Source organism: Dromiciops gliroides, chromosome 5, assembly GCF_019393635.1.
Source record: "Dromiciops gliroides isolate mDroGli1 chromosome 5, mDroGli1.pri, whole genome shotgun sequence".
NCBI classification, from domain to species: Eukaryota; Metazoa; Chordata; class Mammalia; order Microbiotheria; family Microbiotheriidae; genus Dromiciops; species Dromiciops gliroides.
This window is the reverse complement of record NC_057865.1, coordinates 38,019,976-38,043,736: the sequence shown is the minus strand read 5'-3', so window position 1 is coordinate 38,043,736 and position 23,761 is coordinate 38,019,976. Positions and strand designations below refer to the sequence as shown.

General features: G+C 48.2%; 1 protein-coding gene across 1 annotated transcript in view; it reads right to left on the bottom strand.

The window, feature by feature from the left end:
• Window positions 1–3,346, bottom strand: part of COLQ (collagen like tail subunit of asymmetric acetylcholinesterase) — a 38,311-nt gene extending 34,965 nt beyond the window's left edge. Inside the window, exon 1 of the mRNA XM_043967414.1 lies at window positions 3,073–3,346. Coding sequence (XP_043823349.1) covers window positions 3,073–3,145 — 73 coding nt within the window. The 5' untranslated portion in view covers window positions 3,146–3,346. The remainder of the gene's footprint in view (window positions 1–3,072) is intronic.
• Between the last annotated feature and the right edge of the window lie 20,415 nt (window positions 3,347–23,761).

Here is a 23,761-nt window from a genome sequence, read left to right as displayed (position 1 = left end):
CACATATTTGTTTGCAAGTAATTGTGAGCTCCTTGAAGGCAGGGACTGTCTTTTGCCTCTGTATCCTGAGCACTTAATGCACTTAGGCACACAGTGCCTGGCGTATAAACCCTTAATAAATGTTTATCGATTGACTGATCGGCTGGATCTCCTGACGCCAACGTCAGGGGGCTGTTCATTCCCCAAACACCCCAGTCTTTCACTTTTCACCTTCCTGCAGCCTCAGGCCAGCATCAGCTCATTCTCGTGAATCAAGTTGCCTCAGAGCAATCACCCAGAAGAGATTCTCAGATATAATAATGCCCGATGACCAAGCTCCTAGCTTTCTTTAGCTTCCTTCCTAAACCAAAGCTTTGCCAGGGCTGGTTGCTATGGGGAGTCCAGAAGAGAGAGTGAGAGAAAACACAGTGAGGCGCGCAACAGGCCAGAAGCCCGGGACCCCTCTGAAGGGTCCCTTCCCCCGGCTGTAATGGCCAGAACCGATTTCCTCGTGGGAGGGAGCTAACAGCTGAGGCCCGAGGGGGCAATTTTCAGCCGTGCTTCTGGAAACCCCTGGCAGGAAAGCTCTGGGGGTGGGGAGGGGGAGGGGGAGGGTCTGAGAGGTAGGCAGATTAGCGGGGCTATTTGCATTTGTTGCAATTTATCGATTTTCCAGTCCATATATAGCCTCCGAGTCTTGCCTCCTCCCTCCCCACTGATGGAGGGGCCAGTGGCATCCAAAGAACTTTGTGACTTACGTCGAACACCTGGGCTTCCCCAGAAGGTAAAATGTAAAAAGCAAAGAAACCCTGGCCCGGGCACCCCACAATGGAGCGGCCTCTTTGTGCTGGGTCCAGCCTGGAGCCCCCTCTCCCTGTCCCTCTGATCCCCCTCCCCACTCCCCACTCGCTCCCCATGTTGTGCTGCATCTCTTTCCTCAGGCAATCCCAATCTATTTCTGCCCAAGCTGACTCCATGGAGCTGTTTGTTTTTAGCACAGTCTAGTTTATTTACGGCTCGTTCCAGCTCGGAATATTTCCACCAGGTGGACATGGTTGAAAACAAGGCTGCCCTGTCAAGTGAGCTCAGAGCTTCAAGTGGATTCTGTCTGCAGGGGATCTTGTGGGCCTCTCCCCAGCCCCTGCTGCCTCCCAGTCCCACTCCAGAGCCTCTGAATTCTGGCGAGAGGAGCCCCCAGATATCATGTTGTCATGGAAACAATGGTGTGCGTCCTTTTGGGCACAGATCCCAGATTTAGCACGAGGAGGGCCCTACCCAAGAAATCTTCTAGTCCAACCGCCTCATTTGACAGACAAGGAAATGGAGGCAGGCAGAGGTGAAGTGACTTGCTCAAGGACACACAAGTAGTGATTGAGCCAGAAATAACAAGAAAAAAAAACAATAAGAAGAAACCGGGTCTTTTGACCCCAAATCCAACAGTTTTCCCACTACACCATCCTGTCCCTCATATGGGGTCCCCATTCAAATGTTCTCAGTCCCAGATAGCGCACCTGCCTCCAACCTCCAAGCTGAAAGTGGGGGGAGTGGTTAGAATTGCTCAGTCTGCCTCAAAGTTACTGAATTCCCTGCCCAAATGGTTAGAAAGAACAGTAGTTCCGATTCTGGGTTTCCCAAAGGCCTTTGCTGCCTGGGCATGCTAACAGTTTGTAAAAATCCTTTCCACTGAACATCATCCAGTGGGAGAAGCTAAGGAACTGGTCAGTGAAATGATCCAATACAAATCCCCGATGGAAAAGCAGGAGATTGGGTCAAAGACAAGGGGACTCGGGTGAATGGAGTCACTCAACCTTTTCTGGTCCTCTGATCTCTCGAGAAGGCTCCTTGCAGCTCCCGAAGGCTGTCAGAATGTGAACCCTGGACCACAGAGATCCGCCAGTAGGTAAATCTCATTTTAGTCACACCCATAATTTCCCAGAGTTAATTATTTCTAGCCCTGCTCTTGCTCCAGCAAAGGTAACGATGAGATATTAGGAGCCACTGAAAGAAAGAGGGAACGGAGCCAGGAATCTGCAGGGAAGGAGAGGAAATGGCAAATATCTCAGTGCCCGATGACTCCAGGACTCATCTTCCAGGCCTTTGATTTGGGGACATTTCTCCGTTTGCACACGTGTGGGCAAGGGAAGGGGAAAAGAAGGATGCTCTGATCAGCCAGCCTTGTTCCATAGTAACCACGCCAGGAAAGGGGAAAATTTGGGCTAAAGCACAGTGTAGGGAGGCAGGGAATGTGATCTCCCAAAGGTCCCTTCACTCTACAGCACCCCCCCCATCTAATAAGGGCCTTGGGGGTGGGGAGCCCTAGAAGAGCATTTCCACTTGAGAGAAAGGCATGCCTGCTCTGTGCAGATTGGCTGAGTTTCCTCAGGCTGCTGGTGCTGGTCCTTGCAAAAGTTGATGACTCTGATATTGGTTTTGGGAAGCGCGTGCCAGGTGAGGGAGTGTGTGTTTAAGGGATCAGAAGGACACATGGAGATGTGTTTGCCCAGCTGGCTGCTGCCTGGTACCCCGCTATCACAGAGGAAGCACCGGGTAAGGAAGCAGGAGGGTGGGGGTCCAGTGCAACCTTGGGCCAAGTGACTTAACATCTCTGGGCTGCACAGGGGAGGAGGCTGGATCAGAGACACGGAACCAGGGGGTTGAACTGTGTGGCCACCGAGATGGTGTCCAGCCCTGGGCTGCTGCTGCTGATCTCCTGAGATCTCTGATGACCCTCCCAGCTCTTATGTTCTACTGTTCTGGGGTGATCTACCTGCTGCAGACAGCTAAAGGAGAAAGGCTGAGCTAGCGGCTTACAGCTAATCGTGAAGTCCAAGCAAGCATCAGGGGCACACATCAATGCACACACCTGCCAGGTGCCCCCCCTCCCCCCAGCAGGCTTACTCCATCAGCCAGTCCCAATATTAGCTACACAACCTATAGTGCCTGAGGATTTTTCATAAAGCCCCTGCTAAAGCTGTAAGAACACCACTGATTTCCCAGAGGGTCAGTCTCCTTTTGGTTTGTTGTTTTTCCAAGAAATCACACACACACTTTCACCCTCCCTCCCTCCCTTCCTCCCTCCCTCCTGCAACTTACCCATACAGGTGGAGTAATAGAGCAACCCCGAGATGGTGAAGAGATGAGAAGGCCTGAAGGATGGGTTGGCCATAGTGGACCCCAGCAACTCAGGCTGGGCCAGGCCAGGAGGAGGAGTGGGAGGTGCAGCCCGGGATCAGGAGCCCTGCTCTCTGCCTGCTCCCTGAGCCCGCAGCATGTGCTGTGTGCCGCGAGCTGCCTCCCCTGGCCAATGAGGGCTTTCAATATCTCTCGCTGCTGGCTGCCCCAGAGGCCAATGGTCCAGGGGCCTGCCCAGAACTGTCTCTCCCCAGCATGAATGGGCAGGCAGCCTGTCCTGGTGGTGAATGAACCAGGGGGCGGGGCGATGGTCAGAGGGACCAGAGAAAAGTCCCTGCCGGAGAAGTGAAGGCCAAGTTAGCCTGACGGCTGGGAAAGCAGACACCATGGGAGCGCAGGGGCGGCTGTTAGGGAACTCGGCAGGGCCAATGTCTATCCCCCGGCCCTCTGAGCCCCATTCCCATGACCATCTCCGGAGAGAGCTTGGCCAATCTCCTCTTAATTAAGGCTCGGGCATTAGTGACGCGCTTTCTGTTGGCACCTGGTTCAATCAAATCGCCCCAAAGTTATTTGACCTGCTGACCAAGGAAGTTCTAACAATCACCATGGCCGTGCCAGCTGACATTAACACACAGCCTGGAGGCTTGCAAGCACTTTATAAAGACCGTTATGCCTTCCACATCAAGAGTCCCCATCCCATCGTGGCTCCGCTATATCACCAGTGGTCAGCATAAGAAATCAAATGGGAATTTGGGGGAGTTTTGTGAAAGCCACAGATGACTCACAAAGACCAGCAGACATGCAAAACAAAGGTTCTTTTTCATACAATATTTATACTCAACATTGACCTACACATACCCTATGACCAAATACTTAACCCAAATTTTACAAGAAGGTACTGTAAACATCCCATTAAAAAGAAAAGAAAAATCAGACCTTCTCTGGTATGAAGGGAAGGCCAAAATTTTTATACTGATTTTCCAGACTGTGGGGGTGGCATGCCCCTAACCGTGGAGATGTGGCCTTATCTTACCCTACTTGATCCTCATAATAATCCTGCAAATAGGTGATATTCTCTCTGTTTTACAGATGAGGAAACCGAGGCAGAGAGAGATTAAGTGACTTGCCTAGGCTCACACAGCCTCTAAGTGCGGGAGGCAGAATTTGAATTTAGATCTTGCTGACTCTAGGCCCAAGTCTGTCTCCGGTCCAGTGTTCTAAGCTTACTTTTACTTCCCTGCACAAACTCTGTGTGCGCCCAGGAGGCTGCTGTCCCCTTTGAGATTCTAGCCTTCCTTCAAGGCTCAGCTCAGAAGCTGCCTCCTACAAGAGGCTTTTCCCGAGTCGTTCTCCAACTCCAAACTGCTCTGCATTTAGTCATTTGGCTACATGCCTTATCTCCCTCGTATGAGGCAGTTTCATTTTGAGATTTTTTATCTCACTACCCAACACAGTGCCTGGCACATCCAGTAGGTGCTTAATAAATATTCACCATATCAAACTGCAGTCCACTTGATCCTCTCAACAGCCTTGTGAGATAGACACTTTACAGGTGAAAAATTGGAAAGTCAGGGATGACGGTCACAATGCTAGTTGGTGTTAGAGTCAGGATTCAAACTTGGGTATTTCTCAACTCCAAAGCACTGAATTAGAGCTAGAAGAGACCGCCAAGCCCTTCTCCCCTCCCCATTTTGTAGAAGGGGAAAACTGAGGCCTAGCAAGAGTATGGGATTTGCTCCCAATCCTGCAGGATCACCAAGCAGCAGTGTTGGAATTTGAACCCAGGTGCTCTGACTTCCCAAACACCATTGCCTTATAGATGGGAAGTGGCTATAAAGCAATGAGGCCACTTCTACAAACCATAGGTGAACATCAGTTCCCTCGTCCTCTAGTCATGCATTGGCTAATAGAGTTGTGAAAAATAACCTACATTATAAAAGGCAGTGATTGTCAGAGTTGTTTCAGACCAACCAGTAGATAAGAAGATAGCACAAGACACAATATGCGTTATACAAGAACAGTTTTGTTTTGTTTTTTGCGGGGCAGTGGGGGTTAAGTGACTTGCCCAAGGTCACACAGCTAGTAAGTGTCAAGTGTCTGAGGCCGGATTTGAACTCAGGTCCTCCTGAATCCAGGGCAGGTGCTTTATCCACTGTGCCACCTAGCTGCCCCCAAGAACAGCTTTTTAACTCATTTAGAAAAAAGCAGTTTAAAGAAAAGGACTCTGCTCTATACCTTCAGTCTTCCCTTTTTTTCTGGAAAACTCCATCAGGAACTTTCTGAGGGAGCAGAGAAAGTGGGACTGGCACAATGTAGGTCTCGGTCCACTTTCAGTGATGACTACGTCACCTTTCCTGAAGCTGGCCCGTGGTGGTTCTTGTTAGCCTAGCTCTTGGATCTGCTGCCCTGCGCTTTGTTGGCCAAATCCTCGAGATTCTTTCCTGCCTAACTCATCACCACCGCTGTCCTTGTCAGCATTGCTGTTGTCGTCACCACTGCCAGACAGAACAGTTAAGACCCTGGCTACCTGGACCCGTCAAAGGAAGAGTCGTTTTGGATCATTAACATTTCCAAATGGCCAAGAATCTCCCCCTTCAAATACCACAACTTATGTTGGAATCCTTTTGCACAGAAATCTTTCCACAATATGTTATAAACGTCTCTGCCTAATTAAGGCGAGTATGTTGAACTTTAGAGGGAGGGTGTTTTTTTTTTTATTTTTTTATTTTTTAGTGAGGCAATGGGGTTAAGTGACTTGCCCATGGTCACACAGCTAGTAAGTGTTAAGTGTCTGAGGCCAGATTTGAACTCAGGTCCTCCTGATTCCAGGGCCGGTGCTCTATCCACTGTGCCACCTAGCTGCCCCGGGTGTTTGTTTTTTAATAAGGCAGTTGGTTTAGATGACCTCTAAGGTCTCCCTCAGCTCTAAAATTCCCTAAATCTATAATTGTGCCTTCTCTGTGTTTCAGGTTTATCATTAGGAACATTAATGATTATTCTGTGTTGTAATCTAGTGATGCTCGCGGAACATTGAAGTTCATCGAGCTGTCTGCTCATATGCCAAAGGACTCCTGACTGCTATGGTTTTTGATGTCTTGTGACTTTTTTAAAAATCTGTTTTCTATTTTCCCTCTTGCTGTCCTTGTTTCCTTGCTGCCGTCCTTTCTCACCAAGGTCACGGTGAATGCCTGAGTGCAGACACCCTCTCTGCTTATAATTTGCTTCTTTTGATCAGTTCCTGATTGAGAAACATACTAGGTTTGATGGAATAATTGTGTGCAGGGTGAGAGTGAATTGGTTCTGAGAGACTGTTTCATTAGTGTAGTAGGAGAGCTTTTAGGGAGGAGCCTGTTAGAGTCAGGGCCTTCGAAAAGCCTCATGGACCCTCCAGACCAAGGAATGTCTAGCCTTTCGCAGTGTCACTGTGGTGGTGACTTGCCCTGTCATTCTGGATGTGGCTCAATGAGGTCACTGTCATCTAGTTCTTGGAGGTGTTTTTTTGTTTTTTTTCAGTGAGGCAATTGGGGCTAAGTGACTTGCCCAGGGTCACACAGCTAGTAAGTGTTAAGTGTCTGAGGCCAGATTTGAACTCAGGTCCTCCTGACTCCAGGGCTGGTGCTCTATCCACTGCGCCCCCTAGCTGCCCCTTTGGAGGCATTTTTGAAGGCCCTTCCTCACAATAACCCTGACTTTGAGTCCTCTGTTACCGTGATGACACTAGCTCACCTTAGCCTCTGGCCCACTTGTATGAGAACAGAAATGAACCCTGAGGTGTGAGGCTCGTGGATGGAGGCCGATTGTCCCTCCGTCTCCTATTGGGAGCTTATGGGTTTTAGTAGCACAGTGGAAAGAGCCCTGGATTTGGGGTCCAAAGGTAGAATCCCAGCTCTTCTTCTTCTTACCTGTGTGACCCTGGGCAAGTCACTTGCTTTCCCTCGGGCTCAGTTTCCTCATCTGTAAAAATGGGCAAGACAGTACTTATCTCAAAAATGAGCCAATCAGCAAGCCTTCATGAAGCACCTTCTCCCTGCCAGATACTGTGCTGGATATTGGGGATGCAAGTACAAACAATAAAATAATCCCTACCAGCAAGGAGCTTAGCTTCTGATGGGGGAGACAACGAGCACGTATCTGTATTATATACATAATAGAAGAAGCGTATATGAGTGCACACAAAGTAGTTCAATCCAAGTGGGATCAGGAGGGAGGGTGAAGGGAAAGCACGAGCAGTTAGGAGGGGAGGAATGAGAAAGGTTTTCTCCCAGAAGAGAGACTCCAGGGCAGACCAAGACACTGTCTGGACACGGCCAATGCAGAAATTTGTTTTTGTTCGACTATACATGTTTCCAACAAGGGTTTTGTCTTCCTTCTTTTCTTTTGTGATGGGGAGTCAGGGAGAGGCGGGGCAGGGGGGAGGGAGAGAAAGCAGGTTTTTGTGTATAGAAAAAATATATTTTAAATTAAAAAAAGATGTGGCCATTGACTGGACATCTGGGCAAGGAAGGTTAATGGTGAGGTCATGAATCTGGGAGGTTGGAAGGATGGGGGTGCCTTTGATAGATATAGGGAAGTTTGAGATAAGTGAGGGTTTGTAGGGAAAAACCATGAGTTAATGAGTTCAGTTTTGGGCAGGTTGTGTTTTTGATGTCTCTGGGACACCCAATTTGAAATGTCCAGTAAGAAGGATGGAAACAAGTATTTAAGTGACTACTATGTGCTAGTCACCCTTCTAAGTGCCTCATAACAACCCTGGGAGGTAGGTGCTATTTTACAGTTGAAGAAATTGAGGCAGACAGAGGTGAAGTGACTTGCCCAGGGTCATCTGCTAGGAAGTGTCTCAGCTTACATTTGAACTCAGGTCTTCCTGACTCCAGACCCAACCCTTTACCCACCGTGCTCCTGAGTTTCTTAGACAGCTGATAAAAAGTTGGTGATGCGGGACTGAAGCTCAGAAACTGGGCAAAACAGAAATAATATTAGAGTCATCAGCATAGAAATTGTCCTTTTTGGAGTCTGACCATAGATCAAAGCTTTCTTTTTTTACTTTATTTTTCCTGGGGTGGTGTTTGGTTTTTTTTGTCCATGTTCTCTTTGGCAACATGGCTAATGTGGAAATGTTTTGCATGACTGCACATGTATAATCTATATCAAATTGCTTGCCTTCTCAAGGAAGAGAGGGAGGGAGGGAGTTTGGAACTCAAAAATAATAAAAAAAACAAATATTAAAAATTGTTTTCACATGTAATTTTTAAAAATTAAGAACATTTAAAAATGATTGTTTAAAACCAATGGGGCTGGCAGCTAGGTGGCGCAGTGGATAGAGCACCGGCCCTGGAGCCAGGAGTACCTGGGTTCAAATCCGGTCTCAGACACTTAACACTTACTAGCTGTGTGACCCTGGGCAAGTCACTTAACCCCAATTGCCTCACTAAAAAAACAAAAGACAAAAAAAACCAAACGAACAACAACAAAAAAAAAACAATGGGGCTGATAGAATGCAAGAGAATGTAGAGGGAGGGTGGAAGACCCTCAGACAACCTTCACTGGGTTGAAATGAGCATCAAATAGTCCATGTAAAGCACTTTACAAACCTGGAATCTCTCTGTAGACGTGTCTGCTATTATTATCCTGGGCCAAAGAGGCCCCAAGCGGCTGAGCTGAGCTGAGATCTGAGTCCCCGTCTTCTGACCCCAGCCCCAGGGAGGGCTCTCTCCACCTGACCACGCAGATTCTCCCCCTAGCTTATGAGTCAGCCCTAGAATTTGGGGAGGGGACAGATCGGAGCCTGAGACACAAGAGCCGGCCACCATCTCTTTGTTCTTTGTCACCCCCTGACTGCTCTGCTCCAGCAGGTGGACAGCTGAAGGAACATAGGCCAAAGGGCTCCGGGGCTCCTTGATCCCTCTTGTAAAGTTCAAGACAGCTCGGTCATGACATCCCAGAAGCTGGAATTCCAGCCTCTGTTTCTGCTGCCCCTGCCCGAGCTCTGTCAATTATCCAGCTCCTTATTCACAGCTTCCTAGACTCTCCCTTCATCTGACCATTTGTTATATCACAGGCTGTATATAAGCCAATTACCCCGGCCTGACAAGCTACACACACACAAAAATCCGCTTCAAGGACCCACAGGGACTGGAGAGGGGGAATGACGGACAAGGGGCCTGCACTCTCTCACATCCCCCTGGTTTGGAAAATACCAGCTGACCCTGCCCAGAATCTCCAGGCCTGTTCTCTTTTAATCTTTCCTAATCCTTGGTAGAGTTCTAGCCCAGCCTTGCCAAGTCATCCAGTGCGGCTGGTCTTCCAGTAAGAGTTCAACCCTTCTCAAGGGCGGGGTCTTCGTCACAGTCTGCCCCACACGTGGAGCAGGTGCGCCACATCTTTATAGAACACTTTAAGGTCTACAAAAACAAAGAATGGAAACTCCTTCAAGAGGGAGCAGTCTCAGAGACACCTGGGAAGACTTGTATGAACTAAGAAGTCAGGAGGAAGACAACCATTTACACAATAATTACAGCACCATAAAGACCAACGCAATGACCGATTGCGTGTGGGGGATCCATAAAGATGCCTGCCCCTCACTCACCTCCTGATCAAGAGATGATGGGCCCAAGATTCAAGATGAGACATCGATTTCTGGACATGGCTAATCTGGGAATTTCTTTTGCCTCGCTGGGCTCATTTATTCCAAAGAGTTTTTGTTTTGTTTTGTTTTGTTTTGATGCAGGAGAGAAGGGAGAGAAAAGAAATGCTTGGTAATGGAAAAGAAATAATTTTTATAGCCTGCTTGAGGACACAGACTAGTTTTTGTCATTTTGGGCTTTGTGTTTCCTAGCGTTGCTCTGCTCAGAGTGGATCCTTAATAAAATGTTGATTGAATTGAACGGATGACTTGGATTGACAGAGTTCTGATTCTTCTCATTTGTATATGAGGAGGGTGAGAATAAATGATCTGCCCACATCATCTTTCCTGCTATTCGGTTCTCGTTAAATACTTTGCTATTTGACTGATGGCTTGTGTGCCTGTTTTGCTGGTGGGCTGGGCACTGGATGAGAGCTTGACCTTGAGCTCCCCCCTCCCCAGACTAACATGTGAACTCCATGCCCACATGCTAAATTGCCTTTTGCACTGCACCCCCACCCCAAGTCAAACCACTCTGAAGTAGGGTGTGCTGACTGACCCCAAAGGCCTGGAGTTATTCTCTTCTGTTCATTTATACATTTGCCCAGGCTACCCCCTACACCTGAGGTGCTTCCTCCTCCCCCCACTTTTCAGAGCACACCAGCCCCGACCCTCATGCCATGCATTCCCCCCCATCCCCTGCCCTTTGAAATTCTCTCATCAAAATCATTGTTCTCTGAAAGGTAGAAAGGGGATCTTTGGAGCAACTCCCCATCCCAGGGAGTCCCCCGGCCTTACCTTCCAGTTACCACTGGGGACAGGGGATGCATGTTGCTTTTCCCATTAGAATGTAAGCTCCCTGAAGGCAGGGGCTATGTTGCCTTCTTATTCCTATCCCCGACACAGAGAAGACACTTGGTAAACACCTAACTCGTCCATCCATCCCGATTGGAGGCTCTGCTCACCAGTCACAGTCTTCCCAGCTTCTAGACTTCTCTCCTTTTTTTTTGTCATTCTCAAAGCTTTGTGCCTATTACCTCCTACCCACATCCCCCATCTTCAGAGCTGAAAAGGACCCCAGAGGTTATCTAGTCAACCGCTCTCATCGTACAAATTAGGAAACTGAGGCTCAGCAAAGTTAGGTGACTTAAGCACCAGGTCAAAGACAGGATTGGAACCCAATCCTTTGCACCCATAGCCAGTTTGTCCGTTTGTTTGTTTCCACTGTATCATCCCTGCTTCCTGGACCAGAACACTTTGGGGTCTTAGTCTCCCCATTTGTGAAATGAATGGGTTGAATTAGGGAGACCTTCAGCCTCACTCTCTCCCAGCTCTATGAGTCTCTGATTCTAATTAAAGGCTGAGATCAGATCTTTCAAGTGCATCGGACATTCTCTCTGTCATTCAAGGCTCAGTTCAAGTGCAGCCTCCTCCAGGAAGCCAGCCCTGATCCCCTATTGGAAACAATTTTTCCATGCTCAGACTTTGCAGCGGCATCATGTGCCTCTCTGAGCTGCTGATGTTCTATTTTGGATCGAATGTCCTTATATATGTGTCATATACCATTTAGAGACCATAGGCATCATGAGGGGTTCCCAACGTACCTAAACTTTGGACTCTACCTCCCCTCCCCATTCTCTCTCTCCCCGCCCCCCACCCCGCCCGGGCCTTGCATGGGGCTCTGCTTAATAATGTGTCTGGAATTGAATTTGCTGAATCGAGTTCCTCCCAGCCTGTAATTCACCACAAGGCCACCTGCAGAAATGGAATTCTTCAAAAGTTTCCAGTGGCCACCCGACAGCCAGCCAACAGGTGTTGTGTTTAGGGTATTTTGTCTCTACCACAGCTCTGGGATTCATCAGCCGAGCGAGAAAGCGGCTGCTGTGCGATGCTTCGCTGGGCGCCTTCCAGGAGCTGTCTGTCCTTGTCTCCAGCGCAGGCCTGCTTCCACTCCAGGCCGGCCTCCAGAATAATATCTTCTCGGAAGGTTTCACTTCATTTACCTTTCTCCAGAAGCCTGGTTTGCATTAGCCTTGTCTTTGTTTGGGCTCCCTGCCACGGCAACATCGAGCTCTGAGAGATGGACCGCTTCTGACCGTCACGGGGGAGAGGTCGCTGGGATGGCACATGGGCTGCCTGGCCACTGGGGGCCTGATCCTGGGCCAGGACGGGTCTCCACTTAGTCTCGTGGGTCCCCGTTTTCTCCTCAATGAACTGAACTGGTTCACCTGGCTGGGTCTGCAGGTTCTTTGCAGGGTTCTTTCCAGATGTTGTCTCAAGTGATCTGAATATAGATGCGATGGGCACAGGGCACAACATAACAAGGGCATCGGAGAGCACCAGATGGTGAGAAGACTTTGGGCCAAATCCCAGCTCCAATTCTACCTTATGTGATCTCGGACAAGTCTCCACTTCCTTTTACCTATAAAACAAGGGACTTTGGCTCAATGGGTCTTCCAAATTTGGAGGCTCCAATCCTGAGTAATTCGTTATCTCATCGTCCTCGTTAGAGAGTCCAGTCAGAGGAATCAGACCCAGTGAGGCCCCTCCAAAAAGGGGGGGGGCTGTCCAGGCCTGGGTTCCTGCATCGAGCCCTCTCACCAGAGAGAGGTCCAATCTTCACTCTACAGATAGCTGTGTCATTGATCCACCTCCAGGTCATAGGTGCAATCTCTGGCCACTCTCTACCCATAAGGACAAAGCGACTTAGGCCAAGAGGTGGGACGCTGAGGAAAGCTAAGCTCTGACTCTCTTACTCAGACTCAGAAATGGGGATCATGAAACCCACTCCCCCTCAGATTTTTGCCAAGTGGATCAGACCCTGGCTCAGGGGTCTGAGGACACGGGTTCAAATCCTGCCTCAGACACCTGCTGGTGGTGTGACTTTGGGCAATCTCCCATCAATCTCCATAAGCTTCAGCTTCCTCTATAATATGGGGGAGTTGGACCAGATGGCCCCAGAATTCCCTTTCAGCTCTGGAGTCAGGACAAACCTTTTCACTGCTTACAGGAGCATCTATTTGGAAGCCGTGTGAACAGAGTAACAGAATTTTAGGGGAATTACAGGAAAATGGAATTTCTGAGCGCAGGGACCAGAAGAGACACTCAGAGGTGAGGGGCCTGGCCAAGCCCCTTCATTTTACATCCAATACCCCAGAACTTCGGAGCTGGAAGAAGCCTGGAGGGCATCTAGTCTGACCCCCAGCCAGTGAAGACACCTTCTACCACAAGGCCAGCAAGTGCTTGGTCATCTGGCTTTTGATGGGAAGTCGTCTTCCGGCCCCCGGCAGTTCATTCCACTGTGGGGTGAGCCACAGAGAGGTGGGGCATTGTACTGAAGAGAATGCTGCATTTGGAGCCAGGAAAACTGGGTTCAAATCCCACTTCCGATCAATCTAAGCTGTGTGACCTTGGGTCAACCTCTCCAAGGTCCCTTCAATTCAAAAGCATGATGATCCTCAGTAACTTATCTGAGGTCACACAGGTAGTTACCAGCAGAGATCAGCCTAGAAGCCAGGGCTCCTGGGTTCTGGGCCAATTCTCTTTCCATTAAGAGAAAGAGCTAACACCCTTATAAAGCATTGTAAGGTTTGCAAAGCGCTTTAAAGATATTCTCTCATTTAATAATGATAGCTAACATTTATATAACTTTTACTCTGTGCCAAGCACTGTTATTATTATCCCTACTTTACAGCAGGCCAAAGACCTGCTGGATGCCCGCAGCTTTGCTACAGAGATGTATGCAAGCGAGACTTGAGGGCTCTGGGAATAGACATCGGCAGCTGGGAGGAGATGGCCAAGGACAGCGCCCGAGCAGCTAAGATGGGCCTCCAAGCTCCGGAGGAAGAAAAACGAATGAGACGCAGGAACCAACGGGCAACAGAGAGTGCAGTTTCCCGATGTCCTCGTTGTGGCTGGAGCTGTGGCTCCTGTATAGGACAGCCACACTGTGGCCTGTGACTCTTCAAGGCGCTGATCCATGGTCGTCAGCGACTGGCAGAAGCCTACTACTACTACTTTACAGATGAAGAAATGGAGGCAAGCATAGGTGAAGTGACTTGCCTAGAGTCACACAGCTAGGACATGTCTGAGGTAGACTGATTTTTTGTTTGGTTTTTGTGTGTGTGTGCTTTTTGTTTTGTTGGGGATTTTTTTGTTGCTGTTGTTAGTTTTTTTCTTTTTTTTTAAGGCAATTGGGGTTAAGTGATTTGCCCAGGGTCACACAGCTAGTAAGTGTCAAGTGTGTGAAGCCACATTTGAACTCAGGTCCTCCTGAATCCAGGGCCGGTGCTCTATCCACTTCGCCACCTAACTGCCCCCCTGAGGTAGACTTTGAACTCAGGTCTTTCTGACTCCAGCTAGCTGCCTCTTCAGACAATAGCATCTTTCCCTGAGAGACTTTCAGATAAACAAAACCTCCCTGGCTACTTCAGTGTGATTTTTCCAGCTCTCTTCCCCCCACCCCCTCCTTTTTTTTTTAAAGCTCATGTTTACCCTGAGTGTCCTGGGGCCTGGCTTCCAATCACCCTGGATCTGGAGGCAAAGGACTTAAAATCCAAATTTCTTTGTGGCCACTCAACAGCTGTGTACCACACTGAATGAGTCACTTAAACCTCTGGATGCTCAGGATGACATGCTGGGCTCCCAGGGCTGGCTGCCCACAGCTCAGTGGGAAGAGCCATGTAACCAGAAACCCAAGGCAGAGCCAACCTCCGTGCCCTGTTCACTCGGGCCCTGCTCCTGAGCAGGGCCCCAGTGGCCCAGCTGTCCCAAGCCTCTTGTCTCCACAGACATTGCAGTGCTTCTGACTGACAGGCCCAGCCTGCCGCCAGCCAGGCCTCTCTGCCTGGGCACAGTCAGTCACAAGCAAGCGTAACAATGAGGCATCCCTTACAGGCTTCCCATGGATTCTCTCTTTCACCTTCCATTCATCTGGGGCAGAATGTTCTGATGTCCCAGAAAAGCCTCAGGGGCCCAAGTCAAGACCACGCTATTGCTCATCTCTGTTGGGGTTTTGTGTTTGTTTGTTGTTGTTGTTATTGTTGTTTTTGGTGAGGCAATTGGGGTTAAGTGACTTGCCCAGGGTCACACAGCTAGTAAGTGTCAAGGGTCTGAGGCCAGATTTGAACTCAGGTACTCCTGAATCCAGGGCTGGTGCTCTATTCACTGCGCCACCTAGCTGCCCCTTGTGTTTGGTTTTTACTTCCACTGAACCCTGGGAAGTTAGGCCAAGTTTACCAGATGATAAGAAGCTGAGGCCCAGAGAAATTTAAAATAATGATTTTTTACATACACATAAATAGCAGTTAAAGGTCATAAAAACATCCATACACCTGACCATGTTTGAACCCCAAAACACCTTGGGCTAGATTTGGAGAAGATGGATCTGGGATGACAACTCGGTCTTGCTGGCTGTGTGACCTTGGTCAAGTAACCTAACCTTTCTGGGCCTCAATTCCCTCATGGGTAAAATGAGAAGGCTGCACTGGATGACCTCCAAGGTCTCTTTCTATTCCAAGTCTATGATCTAATATGAACCTACTTATATACAAAAAATAACAGAAAAATGATTGCAGATCAAACTGATTGCAATGGATTCTTTGACAGATAAATTTCATTAACAGCTTTTACTTTTACATTGCCCACATTTCCCCCGTATCTTTTCCCCTCCCCCCCTTCCAGAGAACTATGCTTATAACAAAGAATTTGGGGTGGGGGGTGAGGCAATTAGGATTAAGTGACTTGCCCAGGGTCACACAGCTAGTAAGTGTCAAGTGTCTAAGGTCGGATTTGAACTCAAGTCCTCCTGAATCCAGGGCTGGTGCTCCATCCACTGCGCCACCTAGCTGCCCCAAGAATTTTTTAAAAGAGGGAAAAAAAAGCTCAGTAAAATTAATCAACACGACAAAAAAAATCCATTGATATCAGTCATGTTGTCTATGTGGGATTTCTCATGCTCTGCAAAGGAGCAGGGGGAGATCCTTCTTTGGAGACAAGCTTGTTGTTTATAATGTTGCATTAATCCATTTCAATGATTCAGTGGTTATTGTTCTCTCCATATTTGCATTGTGGAAGTCACTTACACATATTGTATTTCTGCCTCTGCTGACTTCCCTTTGCATCAGTTCACAGAAACCTTTCCAAGCTTCTCTGTATTCATTGTGCTTCTCTCTTCTTACCGCTGTAGCACATATCACAGTCTCTTTAGCCAGTCCCCCATCAATGGTCATCTACTTTGGCTCCAGCTCTTTGTCACCACAAAAAGGGCTGCTGTAGATATTTCATTGTCTATCAAAGTTTTCTTTTTGTCAATGACCTCCTTGGGGCAAATTCCCAGTAGTGGAATCTCTAAGTCAAAGGAAAGGGACTTTTCATCCATAATTTCAAATTGCTTTTGCCAATGGTTGTATCCATTCACAGTTCCACCAACAATGCACTAGTTTTACTACCTTTCCACAGTCCCTCTAACACTGACTTTTCCTGTCCTTTGTCATCATTGGAATTTTGCTGAGTGTAAAGTAAAATCCCAAGAGTTGTTTTTAATTTGCATTTTCTTATTAGTTATTCACAGAATATAATTGTTAATAGTTTGAAATTCTTTCAAGAACTGATCCTATTGTCTGACTACTCTTCTACTGGAGAATGACTGTGCAATACACTCCTAGGAAGTCTTCCTGCTTTCTCCTTCTCCCATCTCTCTCCCTTGGCCAAAGAAGCCTTCACATGATGGCCAGAGCTACGTCCCTCATTCACAGATCTGGTCGAGTTACCTCTAGGCTCTGTGGCTTCCTGTCATCCTTCTTTTACTTTCAACCTCAAGTACTCTCGGGATGATCTGAATTAAACAGGACTCCCACCAAGCAAACTTCAGGCTCTGTTACTCAAAGACCTCCACAATCTGGCAATGCCCAAATTCTCTGGCTTTATTTACCTCCCACGTCTTCCCTCCACACTGTCTACTCCTCAGACAGAACAGGCTATTCAGCACGCCCATACACACTATCAGCTTCCCATGAGGCTGCTCCAAAGTCCTGAAGAACCTCCCTTTCCCTTTCTCCACCCTCTTGAATTCCTACCCACTCCTTTAAAGCTCAGCGTAAATGCCACCTCTCCCAAGGATCCTGTCCTGATCCTCTCAGGCCAGCAAAGCCTTTTGATCCACAGCTCACAAGAAAATCCACGTCTCTTCTTCCAAGCACTTGTTTGAGTCTATGTAGACCTATGGTCTCTTTGGTGTATCAGTGCAGATCTGCAACTTACAACCTTTTTTTTGGATATCATCTCTATTTCCTCCTGCATCTTCCCCTCCCCCATCCCAGATCGACATCTCTTATAAAAAGAGAATCACAACTTATCAATATTCTATTTATAGTGTGGCCTTGGCCAAGTCATCGCCCTCTTTGCGTCTTAATTTCTTCATCTGTAAAAGGAGGGGGGTTGGGACAATGGCTTCTAGGGCCCCTTGGCCAGTCTTCAATCTACACCCATATTTTTGATACCTCCAGGAAAGATGAGCCGGACTCATCTTCTGTTTTCACCATTTCCTTTGTGTGCCTCTCCCCTCACATCCTGGATAACCTTCCACCGAATAACAACAGCTTGTATTCCCATAGCACTTTAAGGAGAGGGAGACATTATTATTGCCCCCACTTTACAGAGGAGGAAACTGAGGTTGGGAAGGTCAAGAGACTTGCCCAGGGTCAAAGAGCTGGGAAGTACTAAAGGCAGGATTCCAACTCAGGCCTTCCTGACTCCAGGTTTAGCACATTATCTCCTGTATCACCTAGCTGGGTTTCTTTTCAAGTGAGCCACAGATGGGGGCTCTTACATCCCAGTGGAGGTCAGGCATTGGGTGCTGGTGCCTTGCAAAGGGAACTCCCCTGACTGGCCCCAGCGTCTGGGGCTGCCGCCAAGGTGATGCATGATAGATCCCCATCATTTACTCCCTTTAAGGGACCAGAGATGGTGGGAGGACTCTCGGGTGCCATTTCTGCGTGGGTGACTGGCACTGCAGGGATACGTGCTAGAGCCTGTCAATACTGAATGTGCGTGTGACCTTCTTTCTACAAAAATGCAGCTCCTATTTCCTTCTACTTCCCTTATAGGGATTCTATAAGAAAGACACTCAAGCTATTTAGATACCAGGAAATCCTCTTAAATGTGTTGCTGTTTCATTATTATTACTACTACTAGTAGTAATAATAGTAATACCTAAACCTGATCTATTGCTTTAAGAATCAACACATATTTTGGATGTTCTACCTCATTTGAATCTCATAATAATCCTGTGAGATGGATGCTGTGATTAAGCCCATTTTATGGATAAGGAAACTGAGACTGACAGAAGCTTAATGATTCCCCCTATTCCCACAGCTAAGTCTCTGAGGTTGAATTTGAACGAGAACTTTCCAACTCCAAGTCCAGTACTCTAGGTCACGGATCATTAATTACTTGGCTACTTTCAGCTGGTATAAGATTGGAGCAGAAAAATACACCTCCTTTTTTTTTTTTTTTAAATCAACCAGTGTTGCTCATAGATCAAACCAATGGTCCAATGGTTAAACTGACTGTACGTGAATTAACAAATTATGATTGTGTCACAAGAAATGACAAATACGAGGAATCCAGACCAATATGGGGAGAGGTGGATAACAGGACACACAAAGTAAACTGACCTAGGGGACCCACATATACAATGACTATAGCAATGCAAACAAAAGGAATAATAAAATAGCCATGCTTGGCCCTGGGGAAGAGATGAGGAAATGCACTTCTCTCCTTTGGCCTAAGAAGTGGGACACTTGGTGTGGAAGGTGGAACCCTCTCTGAGCTGCAGCTGACATTTGGCTGGCTTTGCTTAACTGTTGTTTTTTCTCTTTCTTGTAAGAAAAAGTGCATGAGGGGTGGGGGTGGGAGGAAAGAAGAGGGGCATGTTGGGAAATGACTGTGATGTGAAGCCAAAAGGCATCAATACAACTTAAAAAACAACAATGCTGGTTGAGGGAGAGGGATTATTGCTGAAGGAATGTTGTTTGACCTTACCTAGGAAAAGACATCAGCTTTGAGAATTTGAGTCATCATTTGTCCAAATGATCCAGGGCAAATGAAGAAGGAGGAGACAATTGTCATTAGGAGGCTAAAGAAACAGAAAGAACCCTCTTAACTCCCTCGTCTGTGCCTCTTTTCTTAACTTAATTAAGGGACAGCCATAAATCCCTAAGTGCTATTAAACTGTCTGGCCAGGAGGCATGGGTAGGGTTTGACGGTCAGGACCTGCTTTATAGGAGCATTCTATAGGACTGGTCATTGGCCAATGACAAGACTCCCTGACCACCTCCCACGCCAAGAACAGACCACTTCCAGTAACTGAGGCTGACCACAAGGGCTGGATGGAAAGACCCTCTATTTCCAGCTGTGAGGCTCATCTTCTGTTTTTGTTTAAATTAGGAAGGAGGTCTACTGTCGGGTGTCTTCAGTACAGCGTGGTTTACTCAGTTTCCCTCCTAGGACTTAACTCTTCTTGGCCCCGGTGGTATCCAACAAAGAGGGGTGGCCTCCACAGCAAGGATGGGTTTCATCCTTGGAAGCAGGTTGCCGTGCTCCCAGGATTCTGTGCAGCTTGAGACAAGTCATTAAGTCTGGGCCTCTGTTCCCTCCTCTATAAAATGAGGCCATTGGGCAGGATGGTCTCCGAGGTCCCTTCTAGCTTGAGATTCCTGTGACTCTGATTTCTAGCAGGATGCTCCCGAGGGACCTGACGTTGGAAATGACCAACACAAGGTTCCTTATCTCTTCCCCAGAGTCTCTTCTGAATCCCCCTATTTATTTCTTTTTTAATTTTGTTTTGTTTTGGTTTGGTTTTTTGGTTTTTTTCAGGGCAATGAGGGTTAAGTGACTTGCCCAGGGTCACACAGCTAGTAAGTGTCAAGTGTCTGAGTCCAGATTTGAACTCAGGTCATACTGAATCCAGGGCCAGTGCTTTATCCACTGGCCCACCTAGCTGCCCCGAATCTCCCTATTTCTGTCAAGGTGTGCCCTGTCCTTTGAATCACCCTGTTTCTATCCCTTGTATTGTTCAACTCTTAGCTCTCCATCTTTGGAATCTCACTGATGACTGAGCCTCCCCGGCTCTGCTTTCACCACCTCTCCCTCTACCTCCCTCTTCTCTCCATTCTCACGGCTCCTGCATCGCTCACCTAGACTAGCGGCCTCTCCCCTTGCCAATCGCCCTCCATCCATAGTTTCCTAAAACATAGGATCTTACTCCTGGCTCAAGAAACATCAGTGACTCCCTATTGCCGTAGGCCCTTCATCAGAAGAGGTCCATTTCTCACTGTAATATTCATTCTGTCATTAATTGTTAACCAATCGGAGTTGATTGCTACCTTCAGGGACACCCTCTCTTCCAAGGGCATATAAACTGTGAACCCACCACCATGATTGGTTTTTGGCATTTGAGAGTGTCAATGACCATTACTTTTATTAATAAGGTGCTAGCATTATTAATAAAATGATTAATTACTTTTTTTTTTTTGCAGAGCAATGAAAGTTAAGTGACTTGCCCAGGGTCACACAGCTAGCGTCAAGTGTCTGAGACTGGATTTGAACTCAGGTCCTCCTGAATCCAGGGCCGGTGCTCTATCCACTGCGCCACCTAGCCCTGATTAATTACTTTTTAAATGCCACAATATAAAATATCAAGTCCTTCACTTGACATTTGAAGCTCTGCCCAGGCTGACTCTAGCCTCCCCTTTGAGGCTGGCCACAGTGGCCTGCTTGCTTTCCCACGTACATGTTGTTCTATCTCCCTCCTCTATGCCTTTGCCCTGACCTCTGTCGAGGCTTGGAATGCCTCCTCTCCTCACCTCTCTTCCTTATAATAATCATTAGCTTCTTTCAAGGCTCAGCCGGAGTGTCGCCTCCTCTGGGAAGTGTTCCCTAACCCCCCCCCCCCGCCAGTCACTTTGTACTTGGGGTTGAGTTTGAAGGGATTTTAGAGGTTGTTGAGTCAGACCCCCTTATTTGACAAATGAAGAAGCTGAGGCACAGAGAGGTTTCTTCTCTACAGTCTCATCACCAGGAAGGGTTTGCTGGGCCTGACTCCCAGCTTCCTAGAGTTCACTGAAGGAGGGATTGTTTCATTTTTGGCTCGTCCAGGTCATAGGGCAGGTGTACAGCAGGGTCAGAGCTTGAGCCAGTGTCTCAGACAGGGCTCTTGTCCCAACACCAGACATACGACCTTCCTCTCTCATGCCCTTCCCAGGAGCCCTGGTGCACCCAGCATGTCTGAACCGCCGCGTCTCCCCTACCACCAGGATGTCTGAGCAGCAGCTATCTGTTGAAACACAAATGCCGGTGGGCATAAGCCAGAACTGGACAAAAGGAAAGGACAAGATTCAAGCCCAGACAAAGAAGAAATTGATTTTTGCTTTAGGCCTAATAAACGAGGAGCCTGTCTCCACTTAAAAACAGCAAAATGGATGGCAAGTAAGGCTTCTCTGGCCAGGTCCTTCCTGTGTCAGCTTCAGGCTCCTGATCCATGTATCCTGACGGAATTCGTGATTAACTAGTGAGTGAGAGGTGAGCCTCAGTTTCCAGCTCTGTAAAATGAGAAGGTTGAACCTGGCCTTGGACAGGATGCCTGGCTCCTTCCCCTGTGACCCTGGGCCCCTCTTGGTTAGCTTTCATATTATCTAATCCTGGCGGTCTCTATGGGCTCTCTCACCATCACCACCACCACCGCTATTGTCACGTCGTCCAATTTTGGCTCTGTTTTCTTTCTTTTTTCTTTTTTTTTGTGGGGCAATGAGGGTTAAGTAACTTGCCCAGGGTCACACAGCTAGTAAGTGTCATGTGTCTGAGGTCAGATTTGAACTCGGGTTCTCCTGAATCCAGGGCCAGTGCTTTATCCACTGCGCCACCTAGCTGCCCCCCATGTGCTTTCTTCTGCTATTAGAATGTAAGCTCCCTGAAGACAGGGACTGTCTTGCTTGCTTGTCTCCCCCATGCTTAGCACAAGGCCTGGCATGTAGTAAATGCTTCATCGGTGCTTTTTCATTCATTCAAATAAATGGTGCCTGGAAAGACTGTCTCTGAATGCTGCTATTTTCTGCAACTTGGGCACGTTACTGGAGCCTCAGAGGGCAGTGGGACTGGGAAGGGGGCCTGACGCCGCCTGGGCTGATGAGAGGCCCAGCTTCCAGGCCCGCCTCCCCAGTCTGAGAATTAGCTGAAACTTTCCATCTCCAGCGCCACGTCCCCACCCGATGCCCTTCAGTAACCAGATCTCCAAGGTCATCAGTGACAAGACCATTTGCTGCATCTACCGACCAAATCAGCAAAAAAGATGTGACATCCGCGCTTCTATTTAGAAGCACAAACCAGAGCTTCCTTCAGTGGGGAGGATCCTCCGAGCCACGGTCCAGGGTCATCCTCCGTGTTCAGGCCTCAGACACGGCCATGCTGAGGATGCCCTGTCTACACTGGTGGTGCAAGGAGCCAGATCACTCCCCCTGCCTCAGCCCCCAACACACGAAATCCCCTTGTCTCCATTATTTATGAGTTGGAAGGGCTTGGATCATTCAAATAACAGCCTCAGTTCTCCATTTCGTACTCCACACGTGTGAAAATAAGACATGCCAGCTTTGTGGACAGAACCCTGGGAGTCAGGTGACTGGGGATCCAGGCCCAGCTCTGACATAGCCTCCCCCCCCCAGTCCCCCACACCCTCCACCCCGAGACCATCACAGCCGACTCCAAGTTGTCTCCTGAACTACAGTTTTGGTCAAGTCAAGATAGAGCCAGACAGTGCCAGGGGCGGGCAAGGTGGGGAGTCGCTCACTCTCTCCAAATACAAAGAACATCAGTATCCTCTAAGTGCAGCATCTTGGGGGAAAGGACCTCCATATTTCTCCACCTCCTCACCAACTGCTTTGCCCCTTAAAATAACAATAAAGGCTAACATTTAGGTAGTACTTTAAGGTTGCCGAAGCACTTTACGTATTAACTCATTTGATCCTCTCAACGATCTTGTGAAGTTGATGCTATTATTATCTCCATTTTGCAGATGGAGAAACTGAGGCAGGGAGAGAGGTTATGTGACTTGCCCAGGGTCACACAGAAAGGTAGGATTTGAACTCAGGCCTTCCTGGCTTCAAGTCCAGCATTCTATCCCCTGTACAACCTAGCTTCCTCATGAGTCCCTTCCCCTAACCCCGCCTCCAATGCTACCCAATGAGGGTTAAGTGACTTGCCCAGGGTCACACAACTAGTAAGTGTCAAATGTTTGAGGCTGAATTTGAACTCAGGTCCTCCAGAATCCAGGGCCAGTGCTTTATCCACTGGGCCACCTAGCTGCCCCCCAACACACTTCTAAAGATGGCTTGTCTAGTGTGCACATAAGCCTTGTCTTGGCCAAGTTTTTCTGAGACCAGCCACTTTTGACACCTCTGAGATAGTGGCCCATCTTCTGGGAATGAGTCCAAACGTCTGTTCCACCCAGGAAAGGATCCGGTGATTTGGTCTGATTCAGCAGAGGGGCTTTTTTGGGGCCATGCTAGGACACAGAATAACCTTCCGTGTCCCCATCTCACTGTCTTCCCATGCCCTCGCCTGAAGTCAGATGCTGTGCCCTGGCAACCCGAGAATTATCTTTCCTGTGGCACTTCCTTTAGCAAGGGACTTTTAGAAGTGGGAAAGCTGGCAAGACATTTCCCAAACTTCTAGGAATGCAGGAAACTGTACCTGCTCAGCAGAGCTCCCGGAAAAGGGGGCAGAAGGAGCGGGGAGAGCCGGCAGAAAAGGAATGTGTCCAAGGGAAGAGGGGAACGTGTCAAACTCCCATAGCTCAGGTCGGGTTTTCCTCTCATTCCTTTCTTTTCTAACCACCCAGCCGACCTTCAGTTCTGCGGGAAGGTTTGCCCCTTGGCCCATCAGCTCCACTTCGCAGCTCACCAAGTGACTTCATTTAGGATGTTCAGATACCACCTGATGTTAAATATTAACATCTGTCCTCTGCGGAGGTAGCCC